Source organism: Pectinophora gossypiella, chromosome 25, assembly GCF_024362695.1.
Source record: "Pectinophora gossypiella chromosome 25, ilPecGoss1.1, whole genome shotgun sequence".
NCBI classification, from domain to species: Eukaryota; Metazoa; Arthropoda; class Insecta; order Lepidoptera; family Gelechiidae; genus Pectinophora; species Pectinophora gossypiella.
The window spans coordinates 1,801,213-1,827,427 of record NC_065428.1 but is presented as its reverse complement, the minus strand read 5'-3'; the positions used below and the strand labels follow the sequence as shown (position 1 = coordinate 1,827,427).

At 37.9% G+C, this 26,215-nt stretch overlaps 1 protein-coding gene across 3 annotated transcripts in view; it reads left to right on the top strand.

Moving 5' to 3' along the window:
- The window catches only part of LOC126378104 (heterogeneous nuclear ribonucleoprotein L), a 506,263-nt gene that overhangs the window by 448,829 nt on the left and 31,219 nt on the right, over positions 1–26,215 (top strand). For all 3 annotated transcript variants that reach the window (XM_050026273.1, XM_050026272.1, XM_050026274.1), the window contains one exon: positions 25,797–25,880. In XM_050026273.1, the coding sequence (XP_049882230.1) occupies positions 25,797–25,880 (84 nt within the window). The remainder of the gene's footprint in view (positions 1–25,796; positions 25,881–26,215) is intronic.

Below are 26,215 nucleotides of genomic sequence, written 5' to 3'. Positions count from 1 at the left end.
CAATAGGTAACATAGTTACACTTTGAATGGTCGATTTTTACATAACGAACGTCTTATCTGCCTGAAACTACTGCAGCTTCTCACAACCTGTATAGCCGGGGGAAAGGAGCAGAAGCGGAGCGGGGAGAAGAAGATAATTTTGTATTTCCCGTGTGTGCAAAGAAGTATTTGTTATGTTATGTTAAGTCAATTTAGTTGGAATCAGTTTTGAAATTAAAAATGTTTGTATCACACGAGGCTACTCCTTCACTTCGACGATAAGAATACGAGACTACTAAAGACGATTGGTTTCTGATTCCTTGATTACTTGTGACTCTGCGCACCCCATTAAGAGTTACATGTGTTACTTTATGTGTGTATTTTAGTAACACCGTAATTCTCCGGCCCGCACCAATCTCAATCGGGCGACGAGCTAGATTTACCTCACCCCCTCTGGGACTTAATTTAGTCTAAATGGCAATAAGCCGCTAAGGAGTGACGGAGAGCGCAGAGCGTTTGTCTCGCTCGCACTTACGTAATAAGAATGAGACACTTGTATGGACTGTCCGGAGTGTAGATACGTGGAAAATGCAATAACAATAAGTGCGCCGCTCTCAAGTTATAGAGAAAATAAACATAAATCTTAGAAACGTAATTGTTTTACAATTTGTAAGACTTTTTTTAAGTCAAAACCCGATCGTTTAAATCCACGTTTAAAACTCTTACAATGGCACTAAAAGCCATTCTTTAGAAAAGCTAAAATTTAAACCGAAGATCCCTTCTTTCAACCATTAAAATCTCAACCGTTGAAACTGGAAGTGGCAAAAACCGCTCGTTAAGTGCCAAATGTTGATGCATTTTGCATAAATTTGCACTTTTTCAGGCTCCATGCTGAATATAAATCGGTTACGACACGACCAGTTAACAAAGACTCTTACTACCATACGAAAATGTTCCTAACAAAATATCTCTGTTAATTGGTCGTGTGGAAACTCGACCAGTTGACAAAAGCACTGGTTTCCATACGAAATGTTACGGTTAAAAGCTCTTTGTCAAATGGTTTTTGTAAATTTCTTTAGAACCAGTGATAATTCGTTCGGATTCGAATGCATCGAGTCGCATTGACAGAATCGGATTATCTGGACTACTGTTGGGATTATCGAGTTATATTATACCCAATGAAATGATGTAAATCGATGTTCGTTCGGTAGGAACTAAGGATGTTAGGGAGCGTAACCGTAACCGAAATTATCGGCTATCCGATATAAAAAAAAAAAACATTCGTAACCGAATCCGAAATAAAAGCTTCGGATAATATGGGATAGGGACGGAGCCTAATTGACACATGTTACGACAAGTTCTTTTGTTCGGCTGGCCGCTGCTAGAGCCGTCACACATATTATACAAATTGTCGTTATAACTTTTGTCGTTATAAATAAACCCGCTTTATTAGGTCTATTTGTATTTTACTTTTTAAATTCCTTAAAAATGTAATATCCGTGACCGAAATTATCCGAAACTAACGGATGATCCGAACGGATGATATCCGTAACCGTATCCGGTATAATAATCATTCTTAAATCCGTATCGAAATTTCATATCCATAACATCCCTGGTAGGGGACCAGGAACCCTCTGTTTTACGTAGTTACATGGCTCATCTAACGACCACTTACATCAGTAAGTAGTAACCGGGACCAACGGCCTCACGTACCTTCCGAAGCACGGATCGTCTTACCTTCGGATAATAAGGTGGTCAGCCTGTAATGTTCTAACCAAACTAAGGATCACAAAGTATTTTTGTGATATGTCCCCACGGGGAATTGAATACGGACCTCCGGATCGTGAGCCCTACGCTCAACCACTGGACCACGGAGGTCGTTGTTCTATGGTTGAAAGTCTGTTCAGAGCACACTGTGGTTGATATCATGATGGCAGACGATCTCCATACCACGCCCGACCTCAAGGAGAGCAATTTCCGGTACCTTATAGGGTTGACACAGAATGGAGAGATGGAAATATAAAGGAACTATTTGTTCGGTCAAGTAGTGAATGCCACCTAAGACGAATCAGTAATTAAGCATCACGCCTGTATTCCCGAAGGGGTAGGCAGAGGTGTATAATATACACATCCACCCCTCGCTAGTTATGTTAAGTCCAACGGGAAATAGACGTGGTCCTATATCATCATCTCCCTAGCATTATCCCGTTTTTCACAGGGTCCGCTAACCTAACCTGAAGATTTGACAGGTCCGGTTTTTCCTGCCTGTCTGACCTTCCAACCCGCGAAGGGAAAACCAACCCAATACAGGTTAGATCATATACCGCCGAAAATGCATTTCTCGGGAATGTGGGTTTCCTCACGATGTTTTCCTTCACCGCTGAGCACATGATAATCCTTTATTATCCAAACATGAATTCGAAAACAAATTCGACAATCATTGGTTTAGGCCTATGCTGGATTCGAACCTGCAACCTCAAAGTGAGAGGCAAGCGTTCTACCAACTCCTTATTCCTTATTCTATGCTATAGTACCAACCCTATATATCTTTTCACTCTGCTTCCATCCATTAGAACGGGCGCAGGTACGAAGTATTTTTAACTTAATTCAGGAAACGGTCTCTCCAGAATACAGTGGTTTTAAACATTTTTTAACCAGGACCCGTAAATAATTTTATGTTTGAACTAGCGACCCGCCCCGGCTTCGCTCGGGTGCAATGCTGAGGAAAAAAATAAATTATTTACGACATCACATTAAAATTCTCAAAAGTATCAGTATTTCTCCACTATTTAATGGATGTTATTATACATATAAACCTTCCTCTTGAATCCATCTATCTATTAAAAAAAACCGCATCAAAATCATCCGTTGCGTAGTTTTAAAGATTTAAGCGTACATAGGGATATAGGGACAGAAAAAGCGAGTTTGTTTTATACTATGTAGTGATATAGCATAGAAGGAAAACGAGGTAAGAAATTGCTACACGAGCAATGAGGCCGCCTGTTGTGTTTTTCTGTATCTTATGTCCGTTGTGCTCAATAAAGTATTTTATCTATCTATCTATCGTAACATCACGCCTACATCCCGGAAGAGTTAGGCAGGGGTGTATAGTATGTACAACCACTCCTCGCCAACTATGTTTAAGTCCCATGTAATAGGGGACCAATCCTAAATCCCGGGTTCGAATCACGGTGGGGACATATCACAAAAATCACTTTGTGATCCCTAGTTTGGTTAGGACATTACAGGCTGATCACCTGATTGTCCGAAAGTAAGATGATCCGTGCTTCGGAAGGCACGTTAAGCCGTTGGTCCCGGTTACTACTTACTGATGTAAGTGGTCGTTACATGAACCATGTCAGGGGCCTTTGGCGGCTCAATAATAACCCTGACTGATGTCAGGGTTAACCCTGATGGGTTGATGAGGTTGGTAATTAAGCTCACAACCGACACGATAGAAGAAGAAGAAGGGGACCAATCTATTGCCATTAACTAGGTACAAAATATTCAACGTAAACTATTGTTCTTTTTATGACGTCACTTATGTTAGGTACTATTCGGTCAGAGCGCGAAAAGGTTGGCAACCCCTGCTTTCAAATTAGGGCCCTACTTGGGAACAAACTTGAGTGAAACGTAATGGGCAATAGCGGCCCTGTGACCATGGTATTAAGGGTCTTCCGGTCATTAGATGCTTTGAGTTTCGGTAAGAAATATACAGGTAGGGCGGAAGCGGACAGAGCACGGAATCAAATCTCGCTCGGTGTCTACTAGAAGCGTATTCATAAATATACATAAACAGCTTATGGTGACAACAGAATGTGTATAATTCTATATATCAAATATAAATACATCCCTTATAATTGTTATTATTCACCATGTTTTATGTTTATTTCTTTTATACTTTTGATGTTAATATATATATACTTACATAAGATATATAATCCATGATTATTTTTCTCCGCTTTAAGCACAGACTATAAAATTCCATTTGTTTCGATCGATTTTTTTTTGCTTTCTCCACATTTATTCATTTGATGTTGTTTCTTGCAAAATAATTGTTTATCATTTGTGAATAATTGAAGTAATAATAACAGGGTGCGGTAAAAGTAATAATTTATAAACTTTACAAGTGTTTAAAATTTTATGTTTCAAGACATTTCTTAAGAATGTTGAGTGATGTCAGTGACGATTGCTTGACATTGTCTATGAACCACGCAAATTGAGAAGTCGATAATTTGTTATTACTGCCGCCTCTAATATTTGCCGCACGTAATATGGTCCCGTGCTCTATGAGGTAGATCTAACTTCAAAGGTTGTGAAATGTATACGTTACTGCCATTGTTGTGAAATACCTTTTGTTTTGAAATTATACGAGGTTTGTTGAGACGACGCTAAATAGGTAGAGAAAATAAATTATTTTCATTTTAAAATACGTTTTCTTTTTAATTTAAAATACGTTTGAATTTGCACACGATCTCACCTGATGGTAAATGGAGAATTAAAGATGTTGCCTAAGGTAGATGATTACGTAGTAAATGCCTTTGTTTTAGTTTTTATTTTATTTTTTTCAAGCAACTTTCACATTATATTTTTATTCAGTAGTCTCACCGAACAATTGGTTTTGTGTGGTTTTAATTGTAACAGATTTAGTATCTTTAAAAAAAATGATCATTTTTAACCGCCTTCAAAAAAGGAGGTTCTCAATTCGTCTGTATGTATATATTTTTTTATGTATGTTCACCGATATTTCCATCAATTATAGACGGATTTCAATTTTCTTTTCTATTCTACTCTGTTTGGTGGTGTGACGACTTCGCTTATCGGAGGGATTGGCCGGAGAACGCGCAAAAGAGAGGAGTGGCAAAAACAAAAGAAGGTCTTTGCCCAGCAGTGGGATCGAATAGGTTAGATAAGATTAAGAACAGTGAGGGGCGGGTTATTTAATGACTAGTTTTTAAGTTTGTTTTTGTGACGTATTGTTATTTTTCAAGAATTTTATTTTTGATTTTATGTAATAAATAATGATCATTAATAATGAATATAAATTATGTTAATGTCTATTATTGAAAATAAAAGATAAGATTTATTTATTTATTTTACATAATTCTATAACAATATCTGTACAGGTATACCCAACGTGACATTGTAACATAAATGCGATTAAATATTTTATAAAACAAAGTTTAGATAACATCTAGTACCCACTGAAGTAATTTAGATACCGTTCTGTGAATTATTTTGTGAAGATGAGATTCTGTTTGAAAATTGTCACTTATCTTGATGGAAGAAGAATCGAATCAGCAACAATAAAAAGCAATGACAACTAGGATGCCAGAACAGGGAAGTTTTAAACTGAGTCAGAAAGCCAGATAGACTATCTCATAACTGGCAACTAGATAAACAAAAGTTGTAGAGGACAACTCTCTGAAACACTATTACAACTTGGAGACTAGTTCTTAGTGCAATAGCTGTAACGTCAGCTCTCATGATTCACCTGCTTTTAGGATTCCGTGGTGGGTAACGGTGTCAACCTCATTGGTTATAATCACACATCCCCCTAGCATTATCCCATTTTTTCACAGGGTCCGGTTACCTAACCTGAAGATTTGACAGGTCTTTACAGAAACAACTGCCTGTCTGACCAACCCGCGGAGGGAAAACCACCCCAACACAGGTTAGGTCACATACCTCCGAAAATGCATTTCTCGGGAAAGTGGGTTTCCTCAAGATGTTTTCCTTCACCGCTGAGCACGTGATAATCATTTACGATCCAATCATGAATTCGAAAACAAATATCAAAAATTACACAAATACACACACACAAATATTAGGCCTATGCTGGATTCGAACCTGCAACTTCAACGTGACAAGCAAGCGTGCTACCAACCAGTCATTAATTTAAGAGCCACACTCTTGTCGGTGTAGCATTATCCATATTACTTTTTTAGGGAAAAATACGACAGTGGTTTCCCCTCTTGCCTTCCGCCCCGCTGTACTCTGACTGACGCGAGTGGGATGGCGCCCAGAGAAGTCTATATCAAAGCCGTACTAGGACCTGTCCTCCACCACTGAATAGTACTGATAGATACTGCTGCCTTCTGTCAAGTACCAGGTTACAGTTTCTGGGACTTGCCCCTTCCGGATGATTAAAATACTCCATCGAAATTAACGTTCTGGCTGGTTACATTTCATAATTAATCCTTAATTCAAATCATGATAAAATTCGAAATTATCTTTGTCTTCCCTCGTCAATTAGTCTCTTTTCATACTATATTGTGGTATATTTTAAATACAATAATTTTCGGTTCCTGTTGTGAGTTATATGCATTTAAGAAGTCATGTCAAGAACCCAATATCTACTCGTATCTGCAAGTGGTGCCGAATTAATCGACTGAGGCACTAAAAAAAAGTACTTATATCGAAATTGTGGCCAACTGCTGAGCTGGCTGACCCCGATGAAAAAATCCGACAGGAATACATAAATCACAGTGCGAGATAAAATAGAATACCTACGGAATCGCGGCTACAAATCCAGGACACACTTGGCCGGATTGTAAACCCCACATAGGAGAGGTCTTGGCGCAATGTGCAGGAAATCTTTGTAGATCGTTGAACATGTTATTTATTGGCATTATCTTATTGCTCAATGCTGTTGAAAGTAGAATTCCTATATCGATAAGTTGGTCTGGAAAAGGGCTCCGGCTATTAGTGATAATCGTGGGTCTTTGCCGACTCAATAGTAACCCTGACACCAGGTTTGATGAGGTTAGTAATCCACCTCACTACCCACACGATAGAAGAAGATGGGTAGATGACTGGCTTAAAAAGAATGATTATGAAATGAAAATTTATTGCAATAAATGTGGTAAGTATGTCGATGGAAGTAAAGCTTATAGCGCTCAGCACATTTAGTCCTGTTGTGACATACAATAATAACTAAGTACTTACATGAAGTACTGAAAAATATTACAAAAACACTTATCTATATAAAAAAATTAAATGCTAGTATAGAAAAATATGTATACTAGGTTAGGTTAGGTTAGGTGGAGTCACTGTGGTCTTGTGGTGCTTCGGCTTGCTTCTCAAACTGAAAGCGCCGGCCAGACTTGCAGCAATGACTCATTGATTTATGTTGTAGTTTTCACTAACTGCTCACCATCTATCGCGTTGGTCTAACAGAAAGCTCGGTGAAGTGTGAGTACTTAGTTCATCTTGCGATGGATGTACCTCTGACTACCCCGACTGGGATATAGTCGTGAGCTTATGTCTAAATAGACATATCCTATGCCAAATCGTTGCTGTAAAATAATGCAAGCATGAACCTACGTTTATGATCTCAGTCCATCACGGAAACAATAAAATAGTTCACATAGACGGTTATAATGATAACATTTGGCTCCACTCGGCTTTCGTAGACGAAGAAAAGCGACTAACGGATTTCCATAAAGGATTAAGTTTAATAACATAGCGTCACGGCTAATACTGTCTCGATCCAAAAAAAAAACTGGGAAAACAGTTTTATAGCTTAAATGAGATTTAAGTTTTTTGTTTTTTACAGTATCCTGACCATGATTGTAGGTAGGCTGGACTGTCCGTACATGACTCATTGCTCCATGAGTCACTTGTACGAGTACAGGAGCAGTAAATAAATGTCTTATTTTTATTGTGTATGTGTGTGTACTGTGTATCTGTGTAATACTAATATTAGTGGGTAAGAAATCATTGTTACTAGCATCCTGGGTCCATGTTACCCGTAATAAAATTTATTTTATTTATTTTTATTGTATTTATTTAAAATATGTGTTTAAAGTTTTTATTATAATTGGATAGTTTCCTAAGTCAAAGATAAATTATGAAAATCTTAATATTAAATACAGACAGGCCTAAATGTGACAAAAAGGTTTTCTTTTTTTCTATTTAACTTATTTATGAATTTTAATAAAGAAAAATGTAATAATAAGCACGAAATTTTGTCACGTCACACGTTTTTTATAAAATTACTAGCGACCTAAGGAAAAAATTAAATTATTTACGACATCACATTAAAAACGTCAAAAAAATCAATATTTTTCCACTATTTAATGGATGTTATTATACATATAAACCTTCCTCTTGAATCACTCTATCTATTAAAAAAACCGCATCAAAATCCGTTGCGTAGTTTTAAAGATTTAAGCGTACATAGGGACAGAAAAAGCGACTTTATTTTATACTATGTAGTGATTTATATATTCAAAAACATCACCCCTATAAGAGATTATCCTAAATCGGTACGCTCTCTTGCAACTCAATCTATCACAATTAAACTTAAGAAACCTACTCATTATATCAATGCGCACTCCTTTAGGTAAACTCCCAGCCTCTCATTTCTACAGGAAGTCTTAAAACTACCCTCAGTAAGATGGAACCTGGATTGTTTCCAGCATCTACTTGACGCCAGTTATCTACCTACTGCTTCATACTTTCATATATATTTGAGTAACTCAAAGCGGTTCGCCGTCTCATCATCACTAATTTAAGAGCCTCGCTCTTGTCGGTGTAGCATTCTCCATTCTTGTCTAAAAGAGTCATCTTACTTTTTCGGACAATCAGGTGATTCAAGCCTGAATGTCCTGGCCAAACAAAGGACAGTCTCACAAAGTGCCGCAGGCGGAGGGCATGACCCACTCTCGCGGGATCTCAGCTCCGTGGTGTCGTCACTCACCAACAGCTCGCCACAAGCTGGCCTGCGGAGACTGACTGCACTGTTGAATTCACCAAGTTCGCTGATAAATTCACCAGGGGGCGATGGTGTCGTTATATCCCTACGCCTTTATTATTATTTGTATGTCGTTTCCTTATCACGGGACTATGGAGTCCCGGACTTTTGGAAGGCGTGCGGGGGGCCGAAGCCAACACGAAGAGGCCCCTTAAGACAATTTAATCTAAATGTGGTGTGACACCAACCGGCGAATATCCCTATATGCACTATGGGAGTGCACCTGAAGACAATCCCCGGTTTGTGTAAGATTATTGCAGATTATGGGAACAAAGAGACTGGTCTATTGGGTTGAGGGTTAGTAGACCGAGATACTGGGGCTATGGGGGACTATTCTAAAATATAAAAACACTCTACGTTACCATAACTTAACAAAAATGAACAAAAACACTTCCAAATGTAGGTTTTTCACCCCTTTAGCGTAATAACGAGGTTGTCAACATTTTGACACGTCCATTAATATTCATACAAGTGACAAGTCACCCACCACAGATAATAATAATCATAATAATGGCCGCACAGTGAAACAGCAATGTACCGTAAAATGCTGTAACTTCGCCAAGTAAGCGCAATACTATTTCAGTTCAACTAAGATATTTTGAATTCTTACTATTTGGTTATAATGCTAGGTTATTAAGGCAATGGCCCCGATTCCTGGAGACACCGCCTAATTTTATTTTAAGTTATATCCGTCATTTTCATATCCGTCGAAAAGGAAAGGGACGGATGATTCACAGCTCTTAATTTTAGGAAGAATAAGTAAATGAATGTGTCGGGTTATTGACTGATGTAAAATTTTTAGACGGTTGGTTTAGATTTGTGCTTAAAATTGACGTGTGTTCCATAAATTTTATGCTTGTCGATTACCCATCCCTTTCCTTTTCGGCGGATAAGAAAATGACAGATATAACTTAAAATAAAATTAGATGGTATTTACAGGAATTAGCACCAATATGTTGGTACTATACGATAAAATATCTAACCAGCAAAATGAAGTTAACTCAAAAGTTTATTTAAACGAAACACAAAGGTCTTGCAATAAATATTATCCACTAAACTGATTTCGATTACCATTATTCACGTCTTTGTTGTTAGGGGGCGGGCAGAGGGATGGGGGAGGGTACCATGACGGGGTGAAACAAAAACGTTGTACTATCACGCGACGAGGTATGGACAGGGTTGTCAAAAATATAATTTTATTTTGTAAAAAAAAAACGTAATGTTGCTCTATCTTTCGACTTCAATCTATATTTTTTTTTACGAGTGCGGTGTATCACCACAAACTATGGGTCACCTTTTATGCTGTCCTAAGTGCCCTAACACCTGCACTATTAAAGACCTTCACGAAGCCACTGACAATGCCGTAAGCGTGGCCAACTATTGGGCAGCATAAATTTTGTATCGTTCGCCATCGACTCGCAAAGAAGAAGAATCTATAATGTGGCTGCAAATGTTATCTTTTAAGCTATAGAGTATCTTTATTGGTGATAAGTCTCGCAACCATATTTTTTTTTTTATCAAAAACTTTCATCTACCATTTTAGGACTGTAATTAAATTCAAAAATAACATAACATAACAAATACTTTATGACACAAACAGGAAAAAACAAAAAATAATAAAAAAAACTTTCTTCAGTAGGTAACATAGTTACACTTTGATTTAATTTTTTTACATAACGATTGTCTCATAGCCTTATTGCTAATCAGTAATTTCTTCCAGGCAACCATTGCCAAGAAAAAATATATCACAATTTTTTTTTAGCAATATTGTTTCTTTAGACCAAAGGGTCTAAGGGAGAGCAAAGGCTCTTGTTGAGGACTTTTAACCCCCCAGGAGTGGCTGTGGGTTGTATTTAAGATATTTTATGGACAATTTAGTCAAATGATATACTTTTTTCGAAACGTCAAAACAAATTTTCTATAGGATTTGTATGGAAATACTGGTCTGTGACGTCATCATTAAAAGCAGTCAAAAATCGTACTTTTTGTTTCTTCTTAATTCATAATTAATAAAATTAGTAAAAAAGAAAAATGAGATTTGTTTCCGATCATGTTACTGTGGCTTCTATATTTAAATTAGCATTTTATAATTTATCTTCGACCCAGTCAAATACCCTATTAATTATGTATGTATTAATTCTAAATTCCATTAAACCAAACATTGACAACCTCTGATCTAACCGCTGAAATATTCAACCACGTGATTACACGTTTTCATTCAAAATTCAGTCCTATTATCTACAAAAATGAGTTTTGTATCGATTGCCATTCGACTTGTGGCAAGGTTTAATAAAATTTCGACTTTATGCGGATGTGGGAGGGTTGTAATTGGATTGTGTTGAGATAGGTGATTGCCGAGTAGTTTATTGGATTACAAATTAAATGAATCGCTATGGGAGGAACTGACATCCCTTCATGACAGTACAGACTTATAAAAAAAGGTCCAACAGCTTCATATAAATTGATTGCAGATTGCATACATTCGTCTATTTCCCTGAATATTGCAAAGATACGAAAACAGTGTACTAGGGCATCCGTGGTCCAGTGGTTGAGCGTTGTGCTCACGATCCGGAGGTCCCGGGTTCGAATCCCGGTAAGAACAAATCACTTTGTGAACCCTAGTTTGGTTAGGACATTACAGGCTGATCACCTGATTGTCTTAAAGTAAGATGATCCGTGCTTCGGAAGGCACGTTAAGCCGTTGGTCCCGGTTACTACACTTACTGATGTAAGTTAGTAGTCGTTACATGAGCCATGTCAGGGGCCTATGGCGGCTCAATAATAACCCTGACACCAGGGTTGATGGGGTTGGTAATCCACCTCACAACCCACACGATAGAAGAAGATGGGAGGTCTGTGCCTAGCAGTAAGACGTATATTAGTCTGTTTATGGATGTTTGAGAGGAAGGGGTAGACCTAGGATAACATTTATGAAACAAATAAAAGAGAAGGTGCAGGTCGTGTCGCATCGGGAGGTGAAGGTTTTGGTGGGAAGAAGAGAGGAATGGCGGTTACTCCACCGACAAGAGCGCAGCTCTTAAATAGAGAGAGGGAGATGGGTGTATGATCTATGTACAACGTGTTTTTGTACAAAAGATCTCTGCAGGAAGTCCTTTTCAATAGGATGACAAGTAAACTAACTTCGGCACAACGCTAAGGTTCAACCGGAAATTGAATCAAGACCTCCCAGAGAATTGACAAGGAACTTGTATTCACAATCTTCGTAGGAAATATTCTTTCAAGATTTATAAATGTCTGTTACAGCCTTGTTTGAAGAACGCGCGATTTAAATCATAGTGTCACAAGTTCGAATCCAGCCGCGGGCTATATAAATAGGCTGGTTTCCAACTAGTGGCGGCCTCCGTGGTCCAGTGGTTGAGGGTTGTGCTCACGATCCGGAGGTCTCGGGTTCTAATCCCGGTGGGGACATATCACAAAAATCACCTTGTGATCCCTAGTTTGGTTAGGACATTACAGGCTGGTCACCTGATTGTCCGAAAGTAAGACGATCCGTGCTTCGGAAGGCACGTTAAGCCGTTGGTCCCGGTTACTACTTACTGATGTACGAGTAAGTAAGTAGTCGCGTTACATGAGCCATGTCAGGAGCCTTTGGCAGCTCAATAGTAACCCTGACACCAGGGTTGATGAGGTTGGTAATCCACCTCACAACCCACACGATGGGAGGATTGAACATTAAGTGAATTGTTATATTTCCCTTTCTTTACGACTATACTCCATGTTGGTTCGTTTACATACAGTTACGACGGTTGGCGATCTTCCAAATTACTTCGCGATACGTAATTTATTCCTGGAAGAAATTGCTACCTTGGCAATAAGGCCGCATTGTGTTTCTGATGCTTGTCTGTTTCTGTTACGAATATGTTAGTCACGTCCACGATAACTGAAGTCCTTCTTGCAACAGGACTTTCAAAACTAAATTTGGTTTTGCTAGTCACGCCCGCGCCCATGCAAGAGCCCAGGCTAACACTAGCTAAGGGTGTCGCCGTCGACGGCTACGTCTGGGAGGACATCATCATCATCATCATCAACTGAAGTCCACGCCGACTCAATAGGCAATTAGTCTAATCGCGTTTTTCTTGATTAATATACATAAATAACATAAAACATAAACAGCCTATACCTATACGTCTCAATCGACCGGAGGGGGTATGGAGGCGTTTTTACGGCTAATAGCCGGGACCAACAGCTTAACGTGCCCTCCGAAGCACTTAATCATCTTACTTTTTTGGACAATCAGGAGGTGATTCAAGCCTGAAAAGTCCTTACCAAACAAAGGACAGTCTCACAAAGTGATGTCGACAAATATATATACATAAATAAGTTAAAAAGAAAAATGTTTTTCGTTAGTTTTATATGTGTCTTTATTTATTAATCAGAATTTCATATTTTATCCAATTATTCCAATGATTGTCGAATTTGTTTTCGAATTCATGTTTGGATCATAAATTATTATCACGTGCTCGACGGTGAAGGAAAACATTGTGACGAAACCCACATTCCCGAGATATGCATTTTCGGAGGTATGTGTCCTAACCTGTATTGGGCTGGTTTTCACTTTGCGGGTTGAAAGGTCAGACAGGCAGTCGCTTCTGTAGAAAACCGGACCTGTCAAATGTTCAGGTTAGGTAAGCGGACCCTGTGAAAAACGGGACGATGCTAGGGAGATGATGATGATTTAATCATCTTTGTCCGAGGACACTATCCAATAATTTATCATAATTCTGCCCGTCTGTATGTCCCAACCTGTTAGTATTCATAGTGCCGGCGACGGTCGACAGTATTGACGCCACAATCCTCAATATTTTATTCAATTATATGTAAAAACCCCTTTCTTTGTTGTTCGAATGTTCACGGTTACAGAAAAGACAGTTTGAGTGAAGATACTTTCTGCGGTCGATTTGTGAATGGATCATCATCAACATCATTACTAATTTAAGAGCCACGCTCTTGTCGGTGTATCATTCTCCATGCTACTTTTTTAGGGAAAAATAGAGCAGCGGTTTCCCTCTTGCCTTCTACCGCAGTACTCTAGAGTGGGATGGCGCCCAGAGTAGTCTATTACAAAGTCGTACTAGGACTACTGTCCTCCACCTCTGAATAGTAAAAAAAACCCCTGTGAATGGGATGATCGAATAAAAAAGCATTCGACAAGTCAAAATATTTTTTTTGGCATGTCATCAAGATACATAATAAATCATGATTTATACAAAAATACAAAATACTTTATTTGTAGAAATCCAATACACTAATATTGGTGATTGGAGCCTCCTCCATTTATTTATAGATTTGTCGCAAATAGCATTCACTACTTGGCCGGAATTCAATTATTTTTTATTGGACGTACTCTACTGTTGTAAACGTATAAAATAAGCACTCTGGGGACCGCTGGTTCGAACCCTGGTACCGGACTTGCACCAATGAGTTATTTTATCTGAAGTGCAGTTTTTTTCACTAACACAGTTGACTCGACCATTACAGACGGCGATGCGGCTCACCATCTATCACGTTAGTCTAACAGAAAGCTCGGTGAGGTGTGGATACTAAATTCATCTTGCGATGGATATAGTCAATTGCCCAATAGGGATTAGTCGTGATCTTATGTTACAGTGTTAAGATTGAGTTTTTTTAACTTTTATTTTTCTTTAGAGCAACGAGTCTTAGAATAGTATTGTATTTTTAAAACGCGCTATATATTGTTCTATACAGTTACATCGTAACGAAAACTCTGAAAACGACCAAAATTATTCAGACCACGATTCTGAGTTGATATCAAGTGGAATTAACTATCGCAAAAGTATGGAACTGAAAATAATTTTAAAAAAACACTAAAATTTTCATGAATTTTCCGACAGGAAATTCCACTTGATATCGGCTCAGAAGCATGGTCTGAATCATCCACCTTAGTATTCGTTACCATGTCACTAGCATCCTGTATATAACCTAAATCAACATATGAAATAGCAAACGTACCAGTAATTTTCTTATGTAAATTCCTTGGTTTATGCCTTTTTGCACGAAGCAACAAGTGCTTAATAATTCTTTAAGCTTATTGCAATTGGCGTGGCCGAGTGAAATACCTGAATATCGTGAGATAACTAACTCGCTATGAAAAAGAGAACATGCAAAACCACTTCTGTACTTTATTATTGAAATTATTATGAGTCAGTCGGTGGTTGCTCTACTTGAGGTCGGGCGTGGTATGGAGATCGTCTGCCATCATGATGTAGTGTGTACCTCCACACCTGTGTTATATATATATCTGTGTTATAATGTAATATCCCACAGTGCATGGATCCTGGCAGGGTCGCCATGCACTGTGGGACGCCGGAGTTGTGGAGTTAAATAAGAGACGTGTGTCTTCTAAGACGGTCGTTTATTGTCTGTTGTTGGATATGACATTATAACACAGATATATATATATATAACATAGGTGTGGAGGTACACACTACAATGACATCAACCACAGTGTGCTCTGAACAGACTTCAACCATAGAACAACGACTTCCGTGGTCCAGTGGTTGAGCGTTGGGCTCACGATCCGGAAGTCCCGAATTCAATTGCCGGTGGGGACATATCACAGAAAATACTTTGGGATCCCTAGTTTGGTTAGAACATTACAGGCTGATCACTTGATTATCCGAAAGTAAGACGATCCGTGCTTCGGAAGGCACGTTAAGCCGTTGGTCCAGGTTACTACTTACTTAAGTAAGTAGTCGTTACATGAGCCATGTCAGGGGCCTTTGGCGGCTCAATAACCTTGACACCAGGTGTGATGAGGTTGGTAATTCACCTCACAACTCACACGATAGAAGAAGATTATGAACCGAGATATGACAATTCCATGGTCTATCTCTACACTATCGGGAAACAGGTATGGTCTTCTGTATGTATGTATGAGATATAAGATATGCTATTAGGTATGAAGACGCGAAAGAGGTGTGTCAGGATCGAATTCCGTGGCTACTGCCTACCCCGAAAGGAAAAAGGCGTGATCTTACAATTGAACAGCCATATAATTTTACGACGGGGACACATTCAACGTGGTTTTATAGCGGATGAACTCTCAGAGCTTCCCATTTAAATCTGCAGTAAGTCGCGTAAAAATGATTTTTTTTTATTTTTTTTAAATATTTATTTAAAAGAAAATGATTGTACGACGCGATATCAACTTAAGCGCGATAAACGCTTGACAGCGTTATAAAGAATAACGATCGTCATAAAAAAACTTATGGCGAGATAAGCTAAAAATTGGCGCATATCTTTAACCCCTTCTTGGTAAGTGAGCCGTGAAGATTTTTGATGATAGAGCGGGGAAATGGGGCGAGGTTAGGTGAAGAATCGAATAATCAAACGGGATTTGCTGGCCAAAGCTCTTTCTTAGATGAGAATCCCAGTTAGCGAATCGAGTTTATGGAGTCTGTCTGAACTGGATAGGGAGTGAAGAAAAAAATTAAATGGGTTCTGGCATGTGATTCACTAGCAGCTATCCCCAAAGTGGGTGGGAAGCTAGAGGTTCTGTAGAAAAGTCAAAATGGTAAAATTGAAATGGCAAATTGTATTCTTTGTTTTGTCTTTATACCACGACATTCCCGACGACCCGATTACTCTAGCCATAGAAGCAGCCAATCAGCTCGCGACACCAAACACTTCAGGGCCCCGATACCGACCCCGCCGGCGTGGTCGACGATTTCCCTCATTCAGCGCTTATCGCTATCGACCCACTAGGGTCGATTAATTCTTTCAAATATTTTTCCTCTCAGACGACGCCCTGAGCCGAGGTTCGCGCCCAACTGGGCACCCTCAGGCCTGTTGTCTTAAACGTTGTACCGGGTGAGAGCCTTCAGCGCTCCCCATTTGTCCGGCCAAGTAGTTAATGCCATCTGCGGCAAATCTACAATAAGTCACGTCAAAAAAAAAACCACGACATTATTCAAATAAAACAAATACATGCACATAATAAGTATGATGCAGTTGCATATCGTGATTTGAAGGTAGTTACACAATAAAGCTATGTCAGCGGTCTGTACTCAACACTTGTTTAATTCATACTTTTTTATAGAACTTTTATGTACACAACATAAAATAAACATAAAGAGCATTTAGTATACGTCCCACTGCTAGGTACAGGCTTCCCCTCAATCAATCTACTTATTGATGTATGTAGGTAGTCGTTACATTATTACATTGATGGCGATGGTAATCCACCTCACAACCCACACGATAGAAGAAGACTCGACCGTAGGGTGTACGGAGCATAATCAACCTGCGCTGCAGGTTGGTAGTTTTACGGTTAATAGCCGGGATCAACTGCTAAACGTGCCCTCCGAAGCACGGAATCGTCTACAACAAGCAAGCATAAAACAGTCTCACAAAGTGATTTCGACAATGTCCCGATCGGGAATAGAACCCGGACCTCCAGATCGAGAGCCCAGCGGTCTAACCACTACACATCGCGGAGGCTGCCTATGCCTACCGCTTTAGTTTTTTTTATGTTGTTTGATTATTCAAACAAAAATTTGGTGTCAACCTACTTGGTACTCAAACTGTCTGCATTACAACCTACACGCAACCCAGTTAAAAAAAATCGATTCCAACTTATTTATTTACCAGTAGGAAGGCGAGGCCATTACATTATTTGTCAACCACTTAGCCAAGTCTAGGGCTTCTGAGAAAGGCTAGGTTTCCACAGCAGTAGGCTATGCATACAAATTGCTTATAAAGTGAGGTCTATTCGCACGCGCTCATGAATTTCTAATTGCTTATACTGGAAATGGCGTGCAAATCGTTTCAATAATACATAAACTTCCGCCCGAGATCCGTAATGAGGTGGGCAGTGCTATACAACTTGTAGTCACATAATTATACTGCCTTCATCATCATCTCCCTAGCGTTATCCGGTTTTTCACAGGGTCCGCTTACCTAACCTGAAAATTTGACAGGTCGGGTTTTTTGCAGAAGCGACTGCCTGTGTGACCTTCCAACCTGCGAATGGAGATTGATTCAGGGATTGATTCAGACGCCCCTGACATAAAATAACATAAATAGCCTATATACGTCCCACTGCTGGGCACAGGCCTCCCCTCAATCAACCGGAGGGGGTATGGAGCATACTCCACTACGCTGCTCCACTGCGGGTTGGTGGAGGTGTTTTTACGGCTAATAGCCAGGACCAACGGCTTAACGTGCCCTCCGGAGCACGGAATCATCTTACTTTTTCGGACAATCAGGTGATTCAAGCCTGAAAAGTCCTTACAAATAAAGGACAGTCTCACAAAGTGATTTCGACAATGTCCCCATCGGGAATCGAACCTAGACCACGGACATGACTAGCCCCTGACATGACTCTGTCGTAATAATAATATTACAAATGGGTAGAAACATGTCTGTCTGTTACATTAACGCCCAAACTAAAAATTGGTACATCGATAGATCAAACTCAAAGTATTAGTCTACTTACCGCGATAAACAAAATCGGTACTCTTCAATAAAATACCCCAGAAAAATACCCAAATTGTCGACATATGTTATCTACAGATAATCTAAGATTTATAAGCCAAGTGGAAACAAAGACGACGAAATAATACGTTATTTCCTCATTTATATTCATATGTTGAACTAGGGCGGAATATTAATTTCGTTTTTTGGCTACTTTTCCATATTGACTAGTTCCGAAGACGTACACAATATCAATGAAAACGAAATGCTATAACTATTCTTCTTCATGTTCCAGTAAGCAGTTACGTAGATTACACAATTCGCATCAAATAGTAAGCTAAAATAGCGAAAATGCATAAACGAAACTAAAATTTGGACTATAACAGGAATTTAGGAAATTACCCACACTTTTATAATAACGCAACTTTTTTGGAACATTAACTTTTCAAGAAGAAATTTCTTAATACTTTCCCATTGAAATTTTATCATTATTAAGTTTTAATTTCACCTTTAAATAGGATACATTTAAAGGTGAAATTAAAACTTAATAAGAGATTAATACTTAAGAGTCCATAATTTGGGAATGTAATGAAAAGAAATATCAAAGGGCTATTGGCGCCCAAACAGGGACCACGGTTGGCGACGAAAAATGTTCAACTTTGTCTAGTTATGAAAAATCTCATTAAAACTTTTAATGGAACAACACCGTTTTAATACAAAGAGGAATGTTAATGAATGAGAAACTTTGTGAGACTAGGCCCTCTAAGTAGCTTCATGGTTCACGCGCCAACTTCAAATGTGGTTATCATTGTAGAACTAGAAAATTTAATATGTCTTTGGAAAGTTTTAATGACTTGACTCAAAACTTCGATAACAATATGCTGCATCTGATCATCGGACATTTTGAAAGACAGAAGGAAATCTTCTTCTTCTATCGTGTGGATTATGAGTTAAATTACCAACCTCATCGACCCTGGTGTCGGGGTTATTATTGAGCCGCCAAAGACCCCTGACATGGCTCATTTAACGAGTACTTACTTACATCAGTAAGTAGTAACCGGGACCAACTCGCTCGATATCCAATCACTGCGATAAAGTGCATGTATTGTACTTATACTAATTTAAAACGGAGCCGTGGTAGCCCAGTTGGTAGAACGCTTGCCTCTCACTTTGAGGTCGCAGGTTCGAATCCAGCACAGGCCTAAACCAATGATTGTTGAATTTGTTTTCGAATTCATGTTTGGATAATAAATGATTATCACGTGCTCAAAAAGAAAAACTGAACCCTTATAAGATCGCTCATTTAAAGTGACTTGTCGTAGATTTGCCTTAGATGACATTCACTACTTGGCCGAACAAATGGGAAGTGCTGAGGGCTCTAATTGTTTAAAAACTACTGATCAGTTACCCTTTAACCTAACTTTGGCCTAGCTGATCTAGTTACAAAGTTACAAGAAACCTTTTCTTGAACTAACTGTGCTACTTTGTTACTTAGTTGCTCTTTACAAAGTTAAAGATAGAAAGAAAGCATGTTACGGGAAAGTAACTCGAACTTTCACAAGTCGCAATGTTATCCAACGACAAAAATAAAATTACTGTGTTTTAAAAGAATAATTAATACTTATTGAATAAACACATTTTCAGTACTGTTGACCTTATACCGACTGATACATCACTATGCTCATAAACGTCACAACACTAGTTTACGTACTTTGACAGATCTAATTCTTGTAGCCCGTGTTGAGACGATTGTAAAATGTTATCTTATTGAAATATAATCAATAATCGTACTGAACTGGTCGTTCTGTTTAGTAGTACATAGGTAGTGAGAAAAAGAACTTAATTTATTTATTTTTGGACACAGAAAGATAGACATTAAGATGAGCTGTATTTAAATAACGTAAACAACCTATATACGTCTCACTACTGGGCACAGACCTCCCCTCAATCAACCGGAAAAAAAGTCTTTTTAAAAAGTGACTTTCAATAAATGTTTTGTAAATTATTTATTCCTTATCCATCGTATGAGATTTATCGTTCATTTGTCCGTTTTATTCAAATTTGTATGTTCCTGAAACTTTGTAGAGCTATCATAATGTGTGTTTTGTGTACGTAAACAGCCTATATACGTTCCACTGCTTGGCACAGGCCTCCCCTCAAGCAACCGGTGAGGAGGGTATGGACGATGTTCTTACGGCTAATAGCCGGGATCAACCATATAGCCATCATCAAAGTAAAAAGATAGAACAATCCGCTTGGGAACATAATAAACAAAAACTCACCTAATTAATAAATAACTTCATTTTTTACGCGAATTCCGAAAATATGAAAAAGTTAACAAGGAGTCAAACCTTGTAGCATTAGGATTTTAAGCGAAAAGTTTACGTTATTAAACTTTCTGAGATTACATCGTTTCAAGTATATATATTTATATATAAAATACATCAGTAGTATCACAGCACATCACTATACGACATTTATTACATCACTAAACATACTCTTTTTCCCAACAGTACTTATATTTGATTTGGTCAGAAAAAAAGATATCTGTTAACGTCAGGATTGCTTGCTTCGTGTTGAAATTGAATAAAGAATAATAAGTACTAACTAAGTATAGAACGGTAACTCTGCCCCGCACCAATTTGTGTCATGGGCTGACCTCACCCGCTCTGGGTCTTACTTTAGTCTTAAATGGACGTAAGGAGTAAGGGAGATAGCGCGGGGATTGTGTCTCGCTCACACTTACGTGTTAGGCGGCACTCGGTAAGAATACTTGTAATGAAGACTTGTATGGAGTGTCCAGAGTGTGACTAAAGGGGGGTTAAAAAGGCCACGTCAAAGCAATTCGTCTAAGAAAGCAATATCGCTATTTGACATTTGTTTGCATTGCGCACTTACTTTTATATGCGCAAAAGTCAAATTGCAATATTGCTTTGTAATTGCTTCGATGTGGCCATTTTAAACCCCCAAGTAAGACTCAGAGGGGGTGAGGTAAATCTAGCTGGGCACTGAATTGGTGCGGGGCAGAGAGTTACCGTTCTATACGTAGTATTTATTATCCTTTACTCTATGGCAATTCGTAAATGCTGACGCTCCGTCCAAACCGCTACGCCCATGAGAAATTATTTTCTATTTCTTTCTCTACAGGGTATTTTTTTTCTGGCCAAATTATTAATAACACAGGCTAAATAATTGAAGCTGTAGCAGATAACAAGCTCGGACAACTTCGGTACGTATAGCTTTCATATTGACCTTACAATAACATAGTGTTGCCATTTCAATAACCGGTAAAATAATTTATTTCTGAAAACCGGTTATAATAAAAAAACCGGTTCTCTACCGGTACCAAAACGGTATATTATGTATTGGCGGATTTTGTATATAATATGATACGATTGATTTTGGGTACCATTGCCGTATTGTTTTAGATTGGTGGGTTCGTAAAGTACGAAATCTTTCCAGTTAATGTGTAAATTCGAATTATTTTTTAAATTTGTGTAATTTTAACGCTGCTGAGGTCGGTTTTGACCTAATCAGCTCGCTGGAGAGAAGACCAGCCAACATTGAAATGGCAATTCCTTAATACGCTTTTATTTGACGCTTCACTATATTTTACTTATTACAGATTGGCCGTTGAAAATTGGTGATTTTGTCATTTTAATGACCTTTTAAGTTCACAAGGGGAATCCATCTAAAAAAGCAATATTGCTATGTGACATTTGTTGACATTACGCACTTGTTTTTATATGCGCAAATATCTAATAAAAAAAACAATATTGCTTTTGGGATTAATTACTCCGATGTGGCAGTTTTAACCCCCTGTCGTACTTTTTGACACAAACTTACATTATGGGGTTAGTAAACTCTATTTCGAGTGAATTGTAATCAAGTTAGTTTGGTTACAATCTTTAATTGGATTTTTATAAAGTGGCTGAAAGTTACACTGTTCAGGGTGTGCAATTTATTAAAAAAAAAAAAATATGTCAAAGTCACCATGAATCGGCGGCCCGCCTATAGATAGTCTTACATAGTGATATGCATCCACTACAGAGTTTTAACTACTTATTAACATACAGATTGTACACCGAAAGGAGATTGGTTCACGATTTAAAAATTCAAAGGTGAATTTCAGTTTTTTTTTATCAAAGTTCTCATATACGCAATAGCGCAAAATATGTTTCCAAAAACCTAAGCTTCAAACTTACATTTTACTGCTTTACGTTTTGAATACTAGATTTTTGTTTGGTAGATTTTTATCTTGTATCGACTTGAAATTGTGAACCTTCTCCTTTGTACGTGCAACAACTATTATTAAGCATCGATAAAGTAATATTTAATATAAATATCTTCCATGCACATATAAAAAACAATGACTACCACACTCTTTGGTATTAGATGACAAAGTTAGAAAGAGACGAACTATATCGTGTTTGGAACAAACACAGAACAACAGAACACAGCATCAAATAAACACCAACAAAACAAAAAAACGAACAGAAAAAAATATTGGAATATATTTTCTTTATATATGTTCTATTTTTGTAGCTTTTATAATCATGAAATTGGCATGCACCGTTAACGCTAAAGAAAGAGATAGCTAAAGAAGATAATAACGAGTTGGAAAGAGATGTAAAGAGTGTGTTCGTCTGTTTTTATATGTGCAGGGAAGTCGGGGCCAAGACAAGGCATGTTGACAAGTCGTCGGGAAGACGGTTGACTGTTGACATTTACGGTAAGTGCAGTGAAAACAGGGCTTGGAAACCGGTTTTAGTTTTATTCAGTGATAGAGTTCGGTTGCAGCATAGATATTTTACAGTACGCGCCATTAAACCAGTCCGACAGATTCAAATGGAACTTATGAGCAGTTTTCCGGTAGGTATAGCAATTTTAGTTCTTTCAAGAAAAAATGGCGGTCAAAACAGTTTTGGAACTTCATTAAAACAAATTAAAACCGTCCATCTATTTTCACCATTTGCTATAATTTGTTTTTTATTAATAAAAAAACTAAGTTTAAAATTGTTGCTATATTATCGTAAAACTAACTACCTTGAATTTGGAAACGTTAAATGCCATGCCATACAAAGTTTTCTTAAAGCGATGTGAACGGCATCTCTTTATAATGATGGAACTAACTGGAAAACTGCTCATTGACAAGTCATGAAATGTTATACAATCATTCTAGATTTGACAGGTACTGCGATAGCAGCGCCCCCTGGGACGGGACTTGTTTCGTGTCGCGAACTGTATTTTTTTTTTGTAAGTGTTGCATAAATCAGAATTCGATATTACCGGTTTTTTACTCTTAAAACCGGTTTCAAGCTCTAAATTCAAATTTGGTTTTATTTTAATGTAATATTTATGTGCAATAAAGCGTTTTGTTTTTTATTATACTTAAATTGCTTCTTAGAATATTATATGCGATTGCTTTTTCATGAGGTGCTTACAGTAAAAAAATGATATTCTCATTGGTATGGTAGGTATTTTAGTTAATCACATCAGCTAATAATACGTAATTTTGTTATAAGTAAATTATGTGTGTTTATTAAATTGAATAAGTACATGCTGATTCCTGTACACAACATCTAATTTTATTTTAAGTTATACCTGTCATTTTCTCATCCGCCGAAAAGGAAAGGAACGGGTAATCGACAGGCATCACATTTATGGAACACACGTCTGTTTTAGGCACAAATTTAAAACAACCTAAAAATTTTACATTGGCCAAGAACTCGACAGAATTAAGTTGACAGCACACGCCAAACGGTTTGCATACCAGCGAGATAGCTATTTGATTCATCCGTGCTATTCATTCATTTTAAAATTAACAGTTGTCAATCATATGTCCCGTTCCTTTTCGGCGGATTAAAATAAATTAGTATGTGTCTGCAGGAATAAACACTAAAACTCAACCAGTTCATCCCAGTTTTGACAGTGTCATAATCATCTCCCTAGCATTATCCCGTTTTTCACAGGGTACGCTTACCTAACCTGAAGATTTGACAGGTCCGATTTTTTACAGAAGCGACTGCCTGTCTGACCTTCCAACTCGCGAAGGGAAAACCAGCTCAATACAAATTTTACAGTGTACATTCAATTTTCTAATAGGAATTATTAATAGTAGGGATGTAAAGCTATTATCAAGACAGTGAGTGGTAATTACTTCCCTGCGATATAATTACTTGCTTATAATTAATTTACCTGACGATCGATAGCTTTTATTGCTACCATAGTATGTTATGCGCAGGTACCTGTATGCGCGCGACACTATTTAACAATGAGAGACTTTCCAGGCTACGTTCTCAAAAAAAAAAATAGATGGCGCTGTACAGATTTAACGTGATAATCAATTTTTTGCCCAGAGCGGAGACGTAGATAGTATATACTAATCTGTTGGTAAACGTAATGAACATGATTCGTACGATACACGCTTTGCCTACTGTAAGAATCGTAGATATTGTCTCAGAAAAACGTAAACTCAGTAAAAAAATTAAACTTACACTAAAAATTTAATTTTGTCCGGGCAAGTAGTTAATGCCATCTGCGGCAAATCAACAATAAGTCACGACAAAAAAAAATGTAATGCTGGTTATGTAAAAAATTGTTCCTTTTTGAATAACTATTTTTATTATAATTATAATGGAACGGTAAAAAAAAATTGGTAATAAAAGCTAACGACATTTTTTTGTTGGCAAAATGAGGCACAGGTGTTGTAAGTAGATGAACGTACTGGCTGAGGACTAAGGTTTGATTACGGTAAAGGCGTATACACACTTAGTATTAAAACGAACGTCAAGTTCAGTACAATCAGTGATTATATTTCAAGAAATACAGGGTGTTAGTAACACCGTGCCGAATACTGAGGGAGATGATTCAGACCATGATTCTGAGTTAATATCAAATGGAATTTTCCGTCGTCGCGAAATTCATGTTTCTTTTAGTCCTGTATTTATTGAAATACAGGATGTTAGTGACATCACTACTACTACTGAGGGGGGTGATTCAGGTCACGATTCTGAGCTAAGAGACGTAATTATAACAAATTAGTGATTATTAGTGACATCGTACCGAATACTGAGGGGGGTGATTCAGGTCACGATTCTGAGTTAAGAGACGTAATTATAACAAATTAGTGATTATTAGTGACATCGTACCGAATACTGAGGGGGGTGATTCAGGTCACGATTCTGAGTTAAGAGACGTAATTATAACAAATTAGTGATTATTAGTGACATCTTACCGAATACCGAGGGGGGTGATTCAGGTCACGATTCTGAGTTAAGAGACGTAATTATAACAAATTAGTGACATCGTACCGAATACTGAGGGGGGTGATTCAGGTCACGATTCTGAGTTACGCGAAAGACTTCTTACAAACTGAACACAAATAGGGCCTATTACCGTTATGTATGTTCATGTGCTCTTGTAGAAGGGTTCCAGAGCTGAAAAATGAAGCAATAATTTATTAAAATGACAATTAAATGAGGTTAGCTTCACAACCCACACGATAGAAGAAGATGTTATATCATTGTTCATTTTAAATGTAATGGTAGATATAAGTGAGGAAATAAATAAATAAATAAAATTTTCTTTTTTTTGTCGACAGTGTCGGAGGATGTTCAGCCGGTGCAGCGGAGCGCCCCGCTGCTCCAGTCCCCTCAGTACACGGGAGGCAGGCCTCAACCGTACAGTGAGTACTTAGATTAATTTAAATAACATATTTATGTATGACGGTGTGTGAGAACGGGTGTATGTAAAAGAGGGTGTGAGTGAGTGTGTGCGTGTGTGAGAGGGTGTGTGTCGTAGTTTGTGCAAAATAAATATTATTATTATTATGTTCCTACGTCTCGCGTCTCATATTTGTTAAATATCGACGACGATTTCTTCACCTTCTGAAAGGCACATGACGTTACGGATTAAAAAAAATATAATGTGTTTTTTTATTGTTATAATATTCAAGTGTCAGTATCATAACATTATACCACCGCTAAACCCCACAAGAGTTCTATTAAGATATTTACTTAT